The sequence below is a fragment of the Apiospora phragmitis genome, assembly GCF_038363925.1.
Source record: "Apiospora phragmitis strain CBS 135458 chromosome Unknown utg000005l:1.0-4161743.0:1.0-4166827.0, whole genome shotgun sequence".
NCBI classification, from domain to species: Eukaryota; Fungi; Ascomycota; class Sordariomycetes; order Amphisphaeriales; family Apiosporaceae; genus Apiospora; species Apiospora phragmitis.
Genome location: NW_027117403.1, coordinates 1,410,587 through 1,427,298, shown reverse-complemented (window position 1 = coordinate 1,427,298; position 16,712 = coordinate 1,410,587). Strand labels below are relative to the sequence as shown.

At 54.0% G+C, this 16,712-nt stretch overlaps 4 protein-coding genes across 4 annotated transcripts; 2 read left to right on the top strand and 2 right to left on the bottom strand.

The window, feature by feature from the left end:
- Positions 1–208: 208 nt before the first annotated feature.
- PG994_004473 (transcriptional regulator CBF1) lies at positions 209–1,170 on the top strand (the record flags this gene model as incomplete). Its single annotated transcript, XM_066855882.1, has 2 exons — positions 209–573; positions 633–1,170. The coding sequence occupies 2 exons, from the start codon at positions 209–211 to the stop codon at positions 1,168–1,170; spliced, it is 903 nt and encodes a 300-aa protein (XP_066718049.1).
- A 3,370-nt stretch (positions 1,171–4,540) lies between these two features.
- Positions 4,541–6,955, top strand: PG994_004472 (uncharacterized protein; the record flags this gene model as incomplete). The annotated part of the gene is made up of 2 exons (XM_066855881.1): positions 4,541–4,645; positions 4,988–6,955. 2 exons carry the CDS (start codon positions 4,541–4,543, stop codon positions 6,953–6,955), a joined length of 2,073 nt encoding a protein of 690 aa, XP_066718048.1.
- A 4,513-nt stretch (positions 6,956–11,468) lies between these two features.
- PG994_004471 (pisatin demethylase) lies at positions 11,469–13,330 on the bottom strand (the record flags this gene model as incomplete). The annotated part of the gene is made up of 4 exons (XM_066855880.1): positions 11,469–11,591; positions 11,712–12,272; positions 12,353–12,416; positions 12,507–13,330. Coding segments are annotated over 4 exons (1,572 nt in total), but the record flags the coding sequence as incomplete, so codon positions are not given.
- Positions 13,331–14,322: 992 nt separating this feature from the next.
- Positions 14,323–16,119, bottom strand: PG994_004470 (uncharacterized protein; the record flags this gene model as incomplete). The annotated part of the gene is made up of 4 exons (XM_066855879.1): positions 14,323–15,075; positions 15,137–15,487; positions 15,592–15,774; positions 15,856–16,119. The coding sequence occupies 4 exons, from the start codon at positions 16,117–16,119 to the stop codon at positions 14,323–14,325; spliced, it is 1,551 nt and encodes a 516-aa protein (XP_066718046.1).
- Between the last annotated feature and the right edge of the window lie 593 nt (positions 16,120–16,712).

The window sequence follows — 16,712 nt, the reverse complement described above, 5'->3', positions numbered from 1 at the left end:
TCGTTATGCCCTACACGAAGCCCTGCGTACGAAGGGAATCCGGTACACGACCCACACGATCTTGAACGACCCGAACGACCCTCGTCCCCATCGGCTTTACACGCTCAACGACAGGGTGCGCGATAGCGAGAAAGCTCGGCTCGAGTTTATGCAGGTCTTTAGTACCAACCGACCGTACAATCAGCGACTGAAACAGTACCGATTCAAAATGAGTGTTGTAGGCTACGAGCCCCGCGACTTCCACCTCGGCAGCTCGTACCCGAACATATCTGATCTCTCTGGCAATGACGGCATCGGCTCTGCTTTCGAAGACGATGTCTCCGGATTGCCTCTGTCGACCGACAGCCCGACGCACCACCCTTTCGGGTCACCACCCGCCACTTCATCGCAACTTGAACTGCCAGGGCCCAAGAGTGATTCCGCCCAGCCGGCTGACACTCCTGCCGCTCAACGAACCAAGGCGATCCCGAAGCCCGATCGCGAAGCTGTTAAGAACGTGAACGGCAAATACGTCTGCAGCTTTCAGGACTGCACCGAGGATGTGAAGGAGTTCGGGCGCAAGTGCGAGTGGAGGTAAGTTCCGCACATGTATGTAAGCTTCGCAGTGGCGGTTATACTAATTTGACCAACAGCAAGCATATGGACAAACATGATCGCCCTTACAAATGCGCTGTTGAGGGATGCGAGAAGCTTCCTGGTTTGCCGTACTCAGGGGGCCTCTTGCGACACGAGCGCGAAGTCCACAACAAACACGGCGGCCCGAAGAACCCACTGAACTGCCCACACCCGAATTGCAAACGCTACAGCGGAAAAGGCTTCTCGCGGCTGGAGAACCTTAACGAACATCTCCGTCGCGTTCACACCAACGGCGCATTTTCGGGCGATACGGCCGACGACCACGAAAGCATCGCTACGATGGAAGCCGCCGAGCACGTTGTAGTTGGCGAGAAGCGAAAGGCCGATGACGAGGATCTCCGAGTCGAAGTCAAGAAACTCCACGTCGAAAACCAGGACCTGAAAGCTAAGCTCGACGCCCAGGAGCGCCAGACAGAGGCTCTGATGGAACAAATGCGACAGCTCCAGGACAACCTGTCAAGCCTGCAACAAATGCAGGACGCCCGCCTATCGAACGGTGCCATCATGCTCGATGACCCTACTACCACCTTCTGATTTCTTTTTCCCTCTCCATTTCCCTTCGTGTGCTCGATTCATTTTTCTGCGGATATACCCCACTCGCGAACGGCTCTATGCGACTCCCTAAGATGGACGATGATATGGTTTGCATTGGCAGCGGAGTTACTGGTTGTAGATCTTTCAGAGATCACTTGGCTTTGATATTGTGTGTATGAGATGAACTGGTCACGGATAGATGATCTCCTCCCTCCCTTGAGGGGTCGACGGCGCCGGATGAAGTTTGCTATCATCCTATAGTTACGAGGCACGCGGCATGACTGTTTGCAACATGATTTCTTTTAGACGACGAGACTGAAAGGTCGGGTTTCTCCTTCCGTGTACAGGAGAAAGGCGTTCCAAAGGTCGACGGATGGTATGGCCTAATCGGCTGGATGCTTTTAGATAGAATGGCTCAGCGAGGGGACCAGAGCAACCAACCTAGATGGTCTGGGCAACTCTGATTCTCCCCTCTTCTCCCTCTCACTTGTACTTTGTATAGAAGCCAGTGTACTTGTGCGGATGCCGGCCGGTGAGGGTGGAACGAATACTGCTTCCGGGTTACGGCTGGACACATGGTTGGCACCTTCAATGGTCTCGCTGAAGGAGGAATTCAGGGGGACTTGCTACCAATCATCAAATTGAGCTCGATGTGGAACAACATTCAATCCTCCTATACTTCCGTTCTCGATTTACCATCTATAATAGGTGTAAGTAGTATTCGTGCTTCACGTACCCGTATAGATTGACCTTGTCCTCTCTAATCTTTTCCGTTTTGTTCCCCTCTTCCCTCGCGAGCATATTTACTTTGGTCCAATCCAAGCTATGGAAACAGTGGGAGTCGGTTTGACTTGCCCGACAACACATGTTTGGCATACATTATAGCCAAGCATCCAGGGACCCTTGAATCTCGTATGGCATTTTTACATTCTCTATAGATCTCAGTAATGTTGTTTATTGCCAACTTCTTCATATGTCTGGTTTGTACAATGGGTTTGTAGATGAACGATCCTTAACATATTGGCAGGCAAAAGCTTGGCAGCAAGTACACATCTCAACCGAACGACCTACATACCCTTCCCCCGCTCACTAGAAATGGTATACGATAGAATATGCTGACTGTCAGGAGAAAAACAAAAGATTGTCTTTGATTAGGTGGATGAGCTGTTGGTACAGGAAGGTAGGTCAAGACTCGAGGTGTAACGCCTTTCCATATTATTCGGACACTCGCAATCTGCATGGGAAAGAACACCATGCGATGATGGATTCGCCGTTACACTCAAAATTGTAACGAACGTGATTTTCAACGTGGATTCATGATTCAAGTACGGGGTGTCCATCCGTGTACTCGTACTTGTTGTATATAACCTATAAATATGTAGTTAGCAGCTCCCACTCTTATACACAGATTGCCCGGCCCTGTACAGATCTGGCAATAATACCTGCGTTAAGGGAGAGAGGATTTGTGCCTGGAATTTTGGGTCGCGGTGGAGAATAGTAGACCGACAATAAGACCCCTCCCCCACGTATGATGAGATGCTCCATAGGGGATCGTTAGCGTGTAGAGTATTGCTCCATAGTGGACAAAACCACAGACAACAGACTGTACTAATAGTCTTGGACGAGGCGCACCATCTTTACTGGCCGTGATACCGGAGCTACAAGTGTCTGCTGTCATCGCCCCAATTCGAACACCACGAGAATATCATGTTGCTCTGCAAGGGCACGTTAGTTCAAGCGTTGGAGTAAACTATTCCAGTCTAGAATGAGTTCACCTCTGTCAGCGATGGTAAGAAAATATGTGTTGGTATGTGTTGGTTTTCGCTCGCATCGTATAATGAACGGGAAGAACTTAGAGCATCTACTCGCTGTATCGAGAGCCATCCACGTTCTTCCGCCTTGGAATGCGCGAAACGCCCGGCGAATCTGGAAGCTGATTATCGCGCGGCACTGAGACCGGGCTTCCAGGTAGGTTATTGCCTTGGCTGCAAGTAACAAATTGTGCTCTGCAAGTCGAGTTTTTTACATGTACTGTAAGTTCTGCTGGGCCTGGGGCCGCCAATCTCCATCGGGGAAGGCCTCCGAACGCGTATCTAGCGTTGCATAGCGCTATGAAGCCTAAGGCGCTGCCCTTGCATGTAAGCTAGGCCTCGGGTATTGCATTGCGAAAAAAAGAAGAAAAAAGCTGCAGGCACTCTATATGACCGAGACACGGACCAGAGAAAAAGAAAGTTCTAGACAGGTTTTCCATGTCGAGGAACTTTGGCTGCAACCTGGTGTTGGGATCAGGATAGGATGAAAAAGTTCAGCCAAAAGCTGAGGTGGGATTGTGTGTCGTCATTGCACATGGGTGCCCAAGGGAGGGAGCAGAACGCACAGAAAACCCATGGGTAACGGGAGTTCTTCATTGAACAGGGGAAATCCGTAGCGGGCTTACAGGGCCAGCATGGCCCCTCCATGTACAACGAACCAGAAGATCCACACCTGTCAAATTGCTGGAAATCACAAGCATCAATGCGATCAGCCAACCAGGAACACGGGCACCCAGGAACTGCCAAGTGGCTTTGGTTGGATGGCGCATGGCATGGGTCTGCGAACTACGGTCGAACTTTCAATCTGGAGGTACAGCAGTGCAGGGATACTTATCTGCAGAACAAGGACAGGCACACAGGGGGCCCAGGGGCAGCAGATACAGTTTGCACGAATAGAAGCACTCTCGAAAAGTCACCCGGGTTCCAATTTCATCTGTTGTCTCTGACGGTATTTACTCTAGCTTGCGCTTCTCACCCACCCCTCTTACATCCCGTCAATAAACAACCCTATTTCTATCCAAAAGTCTTGTCGAAGACCATGTCCGACGACTGTTGAACATGATGGCAACTGGAGACGACGATAATTCCCCGCCATCTTTAGAAATACCACTCTACCACCACTTTACGGATACTTTCTGGAGCAAATTAGGAACATCTGGTCCCACCCCAGTGCGACTCAGGCGCAGAGGCCGCGGTGCGGGCAGGTGACCCGGCATACGCGAGGTAACGCCCCTCGAAAGTCGTCTGAGAGGAAAGAAGGAAACCTGACACTGCGTCGTCGCATCCTTCAGCGCCTCAAACCTTCCTGGTGGCCTCGGGGTGGTGTGATACAGTACATCTCTTCTTCCTGGATACCCCTTGTGTTTTAGTTGTACTATATTGCCGCCTCTCTTGCCCCTGGGCTATACTCATTAATCTCAGTATGGTGACGCGCGCAAAAGAAACTTCCACCCTTGCGCTGCCATGGCTGATCCGCGTCCCTCCACGACACGCCTGCCTGCCGGTGCTGGCAGGCTTGATGTCTTAAATACATCCCAGCCTGACCGAGAGATCCCCCCATGAGATGCTGCTGTGGTGACTTGGAGTGTGTCGTCTTGAGACACAACAGCACCGTCCTGGATAGTGTCGAGAAAGACGTCCATCTTGCAGCCAGCGTGGGACAGGTACGTTACTTGCGTGTTTCTTGTGCGACTCTGCCTTCCTCCTGCCCCCCTCCCCCTCAGGCAGGCAGGTGCTATTGCAGTAGTTCCCGGCTGGCGGTTGTGTGCACTACCCTGATGGCCAGGCGTTCTCACGTCATGATTGCCAATACTCTTAACCCCAATGACTCGCACCTGCTCAACGAGAGCCATCTTCTCGGGCCTCCTTACGGAAGTCACGGGAATGTAACTTGACGTTGATTTGTGTCATTCGCGTTGGAAGCCCCAAATCACATTCCTGAGCTCGTTATCACAACATCGATCCCCACCATGGGTGTCTCAAAATCTCTAACCTTTTGCCTGCAGGCTCTTCTTGAACGACATGAGGCTTACATGGCGGATGCGAAACGAGACCGTCTGGAGCTCACCAGCAGGATTGAGCAGCTGGAAATGGACAACCGGGAGCTTGAGGCGAAGAACGCACACTATATCGAGAGCAACCGAGACTTGCTCGACCAGCTAGAAACGCTAAACTCGACTGTTGCCGATTCCGAGGGACGCATCAGATCACTAGAAGCCACACTGCTCTCATCACAGCAAGCTATCCGCCGACTCGAGGGGGAGACTCTGCGCGCCGAGTCACTGGAACGCGAATTGGCATTTTTGGAACAGGAGCAGGCGGATTTGCAGAACAACCTGGCAGCGACACATGAGGAGGCCCGCTCGGCCATGACACGATGGAAGCGTGCAGAGCGGGGTATTGTAAACCTCCAGGATCAGTTGGAGCGCATGGAATACGAGGCCAAGATGGAGCGCGAGCGACATGCCGAGATGATGGGCCGTATGCAGAAACAGTGTGAAGTCGAGAAGGAGCTGAACACGGCGGCTGGCAGACTGAAGGGAGCCGCCGCCATCAGGTCTTTCAGTGCTGCGAACAGTGGCAGCAATGTTGTGTCGCACTTTGTGCGCGACTTGCTGCAAGACAACTCAAACCTGCAGCAAGGCATCACCGAGCTGAGAGAGATGTTGATGAACTCAAATGATGAGATCCAGTCGCTTCGGGAGCAGATGATATGTCACCAACCGATGGATGGCGAAGATGTCGATGCGCCGCAGACCTTAAGGGCCGAGTTGGAATCCCAGGAGTCCTCGAAGGCTCATACTTCGATGGTCTCTCAAGAACTGCATATACACCACCACTACCATGTGCCAGCAGCTATAAAACAGGAGAAGAAGCCTCGCAAGAAGCGGCAAGGGCTTACACCTGGAATCTTCATCCCCCCTACGCAACCCTCGGGTACCGCGACGCCCCCTTCCGTGTGGCCGCCTACGCAGATTACGCGCACACAGAGAGCCTCGAATCGATCGAACCGCTGGTCTATGCAGTCGGAACAGCCATCCGAGTTCGCGCTGTCGTCGGCGCCAAGCTCGCCCACATCGAACCATCGCAATTCCCTGTTTGACCCTTACATGATAGAGTCACTCCCAACATCGCCCACGACTAGCGTGGATCCTATGTCACCCAAGTGGCGTTCACACCACAAGAATCCCTCTAATGTGTCTATGCGAAGCTTTCAAGCGCCCACCAATTTCTCACTTGACGCGACACAGCCGTCGCAGACACATACAATCTATGAAGAGGGAGACGACGGGCAAGAAATGTCCGGTATTGACGATGAGTCCGGATCGAAGAGACATACTGCTCAGCGCGATGATGCCGACATATTCTCGGATGAAACCACTGACGACGACCGTTCCGTACATCATCGGCTAAACCGAGCCTTGTCTCATGAATCGATCATGTCTCTTTCCGGCGGCCTTGACATTCACACTCTCAAGTCGCGACCTAGCCAGATGACGCTGCGGCCCCTCAGCAGCGCGACTTCGGTTACGGCGAGCAGCTGCGTCGTAGCACGCCCAATGCTGTCTCGCGATACAGCGAAGAGGAGCAGTCTCGTCTGCGGGATAGTTACACATCGTCGCTCAGTAGGAGCAGCAGGAGCAGCAGGGACAGCTTACGTGCAGTACTCAGGACCATTACCTACGTCGCAACGGTCGGAGTCTTCCAAGCTCGGCAAGTGGGCGGGATCGTGGATGCCATGGAAAGGAGGTGCCTCGACATCAGCATCAATAGGAACGCCCACAAAACCCAGCCAGGAAAACAGTGGCGATCTGCAGCAGCACAAGACATTAGGCCGTTCGCCCGGTGTGAACCAGGCGGGTGCCATCCCGGGTTTCCACGCGTATTTCGCCGCTCATCAGAAACGCACGCCGAGTAAAGTCCAGCCGGAGGCGGTCGATCGCGACGCACTGCGTGATGGGCTGACCGAGTAACACTATTGTTTCTTTTTCAGCGCCATCGGAATCGCAACCCACCTGCTCCCACGCGAGCATTTCTTTATTCTACTTTTGATATCCTTGGCCCAAGCAGTAATGGGGCCTTGTACGACGAAAAGCTATTATCTGGGTGGATATACACAATATCCTTTTTCTTCATTGGCATTTGAACGGTGTTTTAGGAGTGAGCATGGTTGTAACTTTGGGCCGACATATTATTTTCTTGCCATCATCGTGGAGTTGGGAGATCGAAGATAAAGGAGAAAGAAGTTTGATACCCGCAACGGCCGAGCGTGCCGCAGTTTCTTGTTTATAATTTATATATTGAATTGGGGGTTGCATCTGCGTCTGGGCATCATATGGGGACTTGAGGGGGCAGGTGGATGAAACGATTATTAGAATGTTGTTGGCCAGTTTTGATTTGATCTTGGGAAGGTTTTGGGAGATACATTGCATATCATCAACCCTGATTTGGGAAAAGGGGCGGGCGGGCGCTTTTATACAGCAGCAGCAGCAGCAGCCTTTTGTCTGAGGGCATGCTTGTTCTTTTCCTATGTAATCTTTTCAGAAGAGCAACTCACTTGCTTATACATTTGACCCGTTGTACGTTAGCGTGAGATGTAATATAAAGAAAGTCATCTTGACAGCCCAGAGAGCCATGCGGTGAAGGTTTGTTCGTTTGCCATGTGGCTAATAATTCTGAGTTGAGAAGTTGGATCCAAGATCTGGAAACCCACCCGCAGCTTCACCATTGACAGTCGTTTCCACGCCGAGACTCGAAAAGAAGCTGGCGTAGGGGCGAGTTCTATCCGACGGCCGAGGTTTTTCACAACTCGTCCAGCTCGGGTGGCTCCTGCGAAGAGGCGGCTGACCTGCAGTGAGCCTGAAGCCTCGTAATCTCATCTATACAGGGAGAGATCATTAGGTAAGTTCCTGGTCGGGTACTCGCAAGAACATAATCAAAGGGGGGATGTAACGGACCTGCGAACGCATTACCCTGGCCGCTATTACGTAGACACCCGAGGCATGAAGTTGAGCTTGAGTAGTCGTCGAGACTACATAGACACTGCAACTGTTTGGACAATGGGCTATCGCGGCTGCTGCTGCTAATGCCAGAACACGATGTGGTGAGCTGGAGGAAGGCCGCGCATGCCTTCTGGCAATTGCCTGTTGGGGAGGAATAAGAGGGAAGGTCGTTGGCGGTGGCAGCGGGCGTGGCTAAGGAGGCGAATGAGTAGACCATGAAGGCCATCATGGCTATTATTGAAGCTATGTAACTCATCGGTATGGAGGGTCGAGACAGACAGACTCGGTAGTGAAATGAGCAATATTTGCTTGTACTTTGAACTGATGACTCTTCCCAAATTGTTTTTTCATTGACCGTGTCGTTGATGAAGGGAGCGGCAAACGGCAAACGAAACACGAGCTGATTGAGATGTAGCAGGAAGTGGTTCAGACCCAGATGTCTGAGCACTGACGACCTGACTCGAGACTCGTCCGAACTTCCTGCTACTGTTGCTGTGTTAGGAAATCACTACTTCTCGATGGATTATGATCGCTTCAACCGAAAAGAGCTGATTATATTTCGCGTGTTAGTGCATACGCGGTCTCTGTATTGTTCACCTATGTTGAATTGAATTGATGGCTAATATACCATCTGCGTATCGCTCTCTGAGTCAGCGAGCGTGGCGTCATTACTGAGCCCCACGCACTTGAATGAGTCCCTCCGCCCGACGAACTGCTAGAAGAAAATCATTTTGACAGTCCGGCCCGACGATGAGATACATGTCGTGGGAAATTGGTATGCCAGAAATCCCATACTAATCATTGCGATGAGTGTCATATTCCCGAGTCGTCTTGCCTATCGTCCTCCTGATCCGGCGAGTGATAGAACGGAGTCCAGCCACGGCACGTGCGGTTCATATCGGCCGCGTCATCCTTCAGCAAGCCCGGGATCTCCGAGGCCCTCTCGACCACCTGCATGGCAAGGCCTTGGCTTGCGTGCTATGCGATATGGCAGTGGAACAGCCAGAGACTGCGTTGGGTATCATAAGCCAGTAGCGCTTCGAAGAGTGAAAAGGTACTCAAGGAATCTTACACGATCTCCGTCTTCACATACTGATCCAGCTGGGCCCGAAGACAAGAAACCGATAAATGAGAAATTTACTCACCCAGGGTTATCCGTCTTGAACGCAATCACCGTATACCCATTCCCATACAGCGTGGCGGTATCCCTCCGCGGCGGGTTCTTCGTGTCGAGCCTGACGACCCCCGGGCACAAACGCACTTAGCCCCATGCGCCAGCACGTACAAGTCGTGGCCGTGCAAGTGCAAGGGATGATAGGCGTTCACGAGACCCAAGTCCTGGGTGATCCAGTAGACCCACTGGCCGGCGACGTCGAGCGAAACCACATTGCCTTTGGACGGGAAAATGTTGGGTTGTTGTTGAAGACCAGGTCCAGCTCGTAGTACCAGCAGACCCCGACGGTGTTGCGCACGTCCGCGCCGTCGACCTCGTGCGCGACCCAGGGACGAGGCTTCCGGCCGGCTCGTCGCCGCAGCTGTCCGTGATGGCCCGGCTGACGGTGGTAGTGGGTTCGGATTCGGTGTCTTCTACGCCCTCATATCGCACGATACCGAGGTTGTTGTCCTTGTTGACCTTGTCGTTGTTATTGCAAGCCATCTGATAGATGGCGCGCAGCCAGTAGTTGCTGCCAACGGGCTGGTCGGCTTCGACGACAATGTCGTAGCGCTGCCCGCTCGCGAGGATGACGCTGTCGGCCTGGTACGGTCGGATGGGCACGAGGTCGGCCGTGATGACCGTGAGTTTGTGCTCGTCGATGGCGAACTTCACGTAGCCGTCGGTCTGGACGTCGATGATGCGGAACCGGTACTTGAGCCCCTTTTCGAAGCTCACCACGAACCGCCCTGCCGTCTTGCTGCTTCCACCGACACACGCGGGGTCTTGGGAACTCGCTACAGTCGTATGGATTCAGGCTGTTGATCAGCCCGTTTGCGGCCATCGGTTGGACCAGGGCTACGCGGTGCTGGTAGGTCTCCCAAGTCTCCCACGCGGTGACGTGCGGCCAGTCCATGATCATGACGGGCCCCACGTCGATATCATAGTCAGCAGTCGCTGGGCCGTGGATCACGATGGGCCCGAACAGTCCTTCTGCTAGTTGCAGACTGGAATGCGAGTGGTACCAGGCCGTGCCGTACTGGGTAGCCTGGAACCGGTAGGTCATGGTGTTGCTGGGAACGATGGACTTTGTGTCACTCCCGGGACTCCTGGGACGGATAAGACAGGTTCCCAAACCATCTCGAGGGGTATCAAAGGATCTACTGACCGTCGTGGGCAATACTGCCCCTCTGATGCATGCCATGCCAATGTATGGATGTGCTGTAGCAAGGTGAGTTTACAGGCGACGGCAGGAGTCGTATACGAGAGGGTGGTTGAAGTACCCACTGTTCTTCAAATTGTTGGTGACATGGATAATGACATTATCCCCCAAGTCGGCTTCGATAGTTGGTCCAGGGAGCGAGCCGTTGAAAACCATGACTGGGCGCGAATAGCACTCCGAGGCGGTGATATGGGAATTCCTCGAGTGTATTCCTAGATAAGTCGAACTCGGTAACAGGGTTTCATGCTTTCTTTTGCACCCACTTCCACATCTTGATGTGTGAGACCGTATCCGCACATCTTTGGGAACTGAGTCCTTTGTCCTGGTCTTGCCAGCCCTCTTGGTATTGTATGCAGCATCCATGCAATTCAGGTTTCTCCAAAATTGTGGGCGGGTTGCAGTCACATTTGGAGAGACGATGGTTCCTTCTGCCAAGGCATTGGCTTGGCTGGAGTTACGGGGAATCCTTGTAGGGGACAGCGGTTCATAGGGCAGGCGCGACAAACTTCACTATCATCACCCAAACCAACCTTACTTACACCTGGGGGTTAGCACATCCAAATGCATACCTACTGACTTTTTTTTCTTTGATATATCGATTTACAATCTTACCCCTTTTAGCAGGTCCGAGGTCTAGTCTAGCATCTGGAATGAAAATCAATGTTTAAGGAGATAAGAAGAATATGGTTAGAAGAATATAGACGTTCGATCAGACCCCCTCTGATTTTGCTTTTGGGAAGTGCAATGCGGAAGGGTTATGTGCTGGGAGAGCGTACGAAGAAGAGCACGCCGGCCGGTTGGTATCTCTTCAGTGGACTGGAGAGGAAGTTGAAGCCGCTTTAGGCCCTCATATAGCGATATCCCCACTATTATTTACCGGCTTCCCACTGTTACTCATGTTGATTCAGTGGAGCATCAAGTCTTGTCATAAACATGCTCCTTGAATTATCTGGGGGCGATAATCATGAAAACTCAACGACATATCCTAATCCACCAGTCGTACTTCAAAGCGCTTACTGTTCTCCCTTTAATCATTCCAATCATTCTCACTACGTCCAACATCCACTTTCTTCTCCTTTCAACACCAATCTCCCTTTAAACAGACTCGCCTACTCCATGTCAAAAGCTTTCGTAACGCGAACCTTCAGGCCCGAGTCACGGAAGAGGGCATAGCTCTCGGAGCGCAAGGGGTGTTGAGGCTCCATGAGCTGGAAATCGAATTCTCGTAAGAGCTGGCATGAATATTAGCGAAATGTCACTCAACGTCAGTCACATCACATCCAAGAACAGCGTCGCACCATCCGTCAACCATCATGCACGCCGCCATAGAAGAGGATTGATTGGTATCATACCTGGAAGTAAATCTTGTGAAACTCCATGAACGCGAGAGGCTTTCCCGCACACATGTACCGGCCGTAGCCGAAGTTCAGCTCGACGTTGCGGCGCATCTCGACGAGCGCGGCCTGCGACGGCAGCTCGAGGAAGCGCTCCGGGCGGAACGCGTCGGCGTCGGCCCCGAACAAGCTCGTGGACCGCAGGATGGCGGCGAAGTTGATGGCGATGGAGGTCCCGCCGGGCACGAACCGGCCGTCGATGGTGTCGCCGCCCGCGGGCACCTCCTTGGCCTGCTGGCCCGTGGTCACGGGGCGCATGCGCAGGCCTTCGTAGAGGACGGCTTGGAGGTAGGGTAGTTGCTTGGCCTCGGCCACAGTGATGACGGGACTCGAGGCCCGGCCTTCGCGGATCGCGGCGCGGATCTCGGCCTTGAGCTTCTGGTGAGCACGGGGGCAGGACAAGATGTAAAACATCGTGATGCGAATGGCGGAGGCGGATGTGTCGGACCCCGCAACGAACATGAAAAGCGCCTCGCTTTCACATTCCGCCTGCGTCAGACCGTGGTTGATGAATGACACCTAAAAATGATGGGCAAGAGGTAAAGGTAACAGCAGAAGGGGTCTCGTTAGATTGTTTCCTCGAGATACTCTCGACTTACCAGCATATCCGACTTGCCTTCCTGAACCTGGCCATACCGTGATCGGACAACATCATTGGTGACTCTGTACCATTAATGATGTCAGCCATGGAGGGCTCTCTGTATGTGTGGATATGCAGGGGGGGGGCGTTCAACACTAGAGATTATGACGTACTTCATCAGCGGCCCCATGCCGGATTTGTCCGTCTCACGAGGTCCGAAGAGCCTCAGGCCGATGGAGGAATAGAGGATACGGCGGATCCACGGGACGTCGGTCGTGAGGCCCATTTTGGGAACGTGTTCGCCGAGGACCTCGTGGAACTTGTAAGGGTCCGCGTTCTGTGCACAGCACCCGAACTCGCTGCCGAGAGCCACCTTGGAGATGACGTCGAGAGTGAAGAACGACGTTACATCGATCAGGGACATGGTGCGGAAGACGCCCTCCTCGGGCGCCGAGAGGTAGGTCCGGCGGATGAGGGCGAGCAGGTTCAGGAGCTGCTGGTCGATGCACAGCTCCAGGTGCGGCGTGTCGCGGCCGCTGTACGCGGGCGCCAGCCGGGCCTTCATCCTGTCGTGCTGGGCCGGGTCCCGGACCATGAACATGTTGTCGTGGTAGGGGTTCAGACGGTGGCCGTCGACCCACTCGGCCTTGCCGTACGCGCTCTTGGGGTGGGACATGCGCTTCACGAGCTCCGGGTCCGACGTCGAGAGCGCGTTGGGCCCGATCCGGGCCAGGCTGCCGTACCGCTCGCTCAGGCCCAAGTACACGGCGTGCGCCTTGCCGCTGTACGCCACCCAGCCGACCCAGGCCGACGTCAGGCCGGTGTACCATGGGCCGGGGATGTGTCTTAGGCGGTACCAGGAGATGAAGGTCGACACTGCAAGCCAGAGGGCCAATACGCCGGCCACGGCACACGCGACACTAACAGCATCGCCGCCGCCAATCCGAACGGATAAAGCGTGATCGCCATTGTTTTCATCGTCGTCGTTCTTCTTATTCCTAGTTGCGAGAAGAGCGGTTAGTCTGGTTACTTACCCCTCAGGGCACCCTCCTTTATAAAGCTCTGCCAGTTCCCCGACCACCCAACCGCCTAAAGCAAGTGATCCGTTTCCAGTGGTCAAGTACCTTTCTTTCCCTGGTAGCCCAATCGTACGACGACAGGCTCCTCCCAACTACGAGGCGGCATTATTGGCTCCCGGCCCCCCTCGACACAGCATGGCGTGCCGTGGGCAGCCAAGGGGGGTAGCTCCACGTGGTAAATGCTTACTTCGACTCCAACATCCTACATGTGTAGATACATGATATGATGCGGCTGTCCACGAATGAGAGAAAGGCCTCAAGTCCCGGCAGTTCCGCTAAACAAGCACTAAGCAAGACCACATGCTCATGGCATGAGGATGCGGCACAGCCGGGGCTGATCTAGGTGAATATGCAAGAAAAAGAATGGGGCCCGGAGAGACTATGCCGGAGGAACTATTGCTTAGTTTTCTACCATGAGAGAAGTACGCGAATAAAAAAAAGATAGAATTGGCGGGGCCCTCGAACCAGATTGTCTTTAAGACTATACCTAAGGGGGTATATAGGTGTACGGAATATGATGATTGACCGCGTGGCACGACTTTGCGTCAGAGATAGTCCGAGCGGAATGGTCCCTAAGCAAGGCGCAGTATTGCCTCGGGGGATCTGGCTATCTGATCATCTTTGCGCAGACCATCGGACTCAATCCCGCGTGGTTGATTCAATATTCATATACGCGAGTAATATGAAAAGCCGACCGAATGCGATTTCTGTTTGCGTTGCTGGGTCGGTAAGTAGGTGGCTCGGAAGGAGGCGAGCATAGCATCACAGGATGAAAACCCAAAGGCATCCGAATCGACAGTGTCGCAAAACGGAATAATGTTGCAAATATGATAATGCCTTCGTTCCCAAACTCGAATACTCTCTGTCGTAATCATCCATCATCACGACTCCTTGAACCCGTCTCCTCTGCCTAGCTGCTCACGCAACCTGTCCAACCTCTCCTGCGTGAGCTGATACACATCCGGCAGCCCCGTAATCTCCCACCCTCTCCATCCATCAACTTGACGAGCCCCGGCGCCGCCGTGAAGATCCTCGCCATGCCGTGGCCGCAGTGCCCCGCGCACACCCACTGCCCGACCCGCCCCGGCATCGCGCCCACGAAGGGCACGCCGTCGGCCGCGACGCCGATGATACCACTCCACGAGTAGTCGTACCCGGCGCCCGGGCCCAGCCCGTCGCGGTCCGCCGACTCGCGCCACCCGTCGAACTGCGCCTCGGCGAACCGGCGCACCTCGTCCGTGACCCGTCTCGCTGCCGCTTGGCTTTCACTCCCACTACCACCAATACCGTCACCATCACCCGCCGCCCCAGAAGAGATCCCATCGTCAACGCACCTCTGGTCCTCCACGGGCTGCGCCGCGACCCGCTCGTCCAGCCCGCGCTGCCCCGGGTTCGACCCGCCGACCAGGACGACGCCGTCGGCGCCGTGGCGCGGGTTGATGCTGAACAGGGACCCGTCGCGCAGCAGGATGCCGTACGAGTGGCGCAGCGCGCGCGCGCCCGCGAATTTCAGGGGCGGGAGCACCTTGTTGCACATGTGCGGCTTGGGGCGGATGAGGCCGCGCAGGGACGGTTCGTAGGCCGGCAGGTAGGCGTTGGCGGCGTGGACGACGTCGGCGCAGGCGATGGGGCCGCGGTCGGTGTGGACGGTCCAGCGGTACTTCTTCTTCCCCTTTCTCCTCCTCCTTTTCCACCGAAGAATTATCATCACTATAAGGACTCACGCTCCGCGCTGGCGTGAAGGTTTGCAGATTCACGCCCGCCGCCAAGTTGACCCGCATGAGTTCGGCGACGAGCTTGCGCGGCTGCAGCGTCGCGGCCGGCCAGGCGTAGCAAGCCTGCGCGTCCTTCAAGCGGGTGATTCGCGCCGCCTCCTCGGGGTCCGTCGTCACGTTGATGTGGTCGAACTTGCCGCCCGCGGCCTTGTAGCGCTCGAAGACGTCCCAGGCCAGCGCGGCCGTCTCGGCGTCGAGCGGCACGTCGAGCGTGTCGCCGACCCAGAGGTCGCAGTCGACTTTGTGCTCGCGGACGTAGGCAACTAGGGCTTCCCACGTGTCTTGTTCGTTTTGCAGAATCTTCAGGACCGTAAGTATTGGCATCATTAAGTAGGAAATATAAGGGGTAAGAGGCGGGTCCGTATACCAGAGAGACAGAGAGAAAAGGGGGGATGGAATCGTACTTTCATAGCCTGCTCAGCACCAAACTGCTTCTCGTATTTGCCGAACCCTCTCCACTGATCCGGTTTGCAGTGGCCCGCATTCCGTCCCGTAGCGCCCGAGCAAAAGTCCCGAGCCTCTAGCACGACCACGCTCTTATCGGGCCAGGTCTGCTTGTGATACTTGGCCACAAGTGTCCCAGTGATCTAGAAGACAGAAAAAGAAACATATTAGCTAGCTGGAGAGACAGAGATACGATGCGACAACTTATCACTGTTCGGACTCACACCACTTCCTATCACCACAGTATCGGCCGTTTCCGGCAGCTCTTCCGTCGTCCGGTGGTCAATCAGCTCGTCACACCGCACTTGCTGCAGCCAGTAGGACAGCGACTGCCCCTTGGGCCTGGGAAACCCCCACTGCCCCGCGCCCCTCTCCTTCCCTTCGCCGATGGACTCGTCTACGTTGAGGGTGGCTGAGGAACCGGGCCTTGTGACGCCAGTGACGAGACCGGCAGGATCTGCCGGTGTTGCTATTTGTTGTAGAACCATGTTTTTCTTATTTTCCGGGGAGGATCGGTATAAGCCAAATGGGTCATAGGAATTTTGAGCCTCCATAACCTGGATGCTAATGTAGAGGTGAAGATACTGAGAGAGGATGGGTGTGATATTAGTAGTTCATGACTGAGTGTACACACAAGTGCATTTATGTAGTATTCATCCCACGTCGGAGCTTATCAGCCGGCGTGTGCAACCGACGGGCACCCACTGTAAATGCCGATCTGCGGAGTGGTGGAGCTGCCGAGACAAGAGTCGTCCAATTCGTTGACGGATAGAAACTGGGGGAAAGTCGAATGAAGACCCGATGACACCACAATACTATCACAATGACTTAACTGTTAGATATGATGCATGAAGCTTGGACAATTCCTGGGATATTCTGGAATATTGCGTAAGTCATTGAAACCAAGGGGCTGTGATACGCCAAAGACACTATGATTCTGTGCCCTACACTATAGCTTAGGGATTATAATAAATGCCAGTTAAATAATAAATCAATTCGAACGCCTTATTTGGTTCAAGCACTTGGCTTCCTAAGGGTTTCACGCTCAAGTGATATCATAGCTTGTTGGTTACAAACAAGC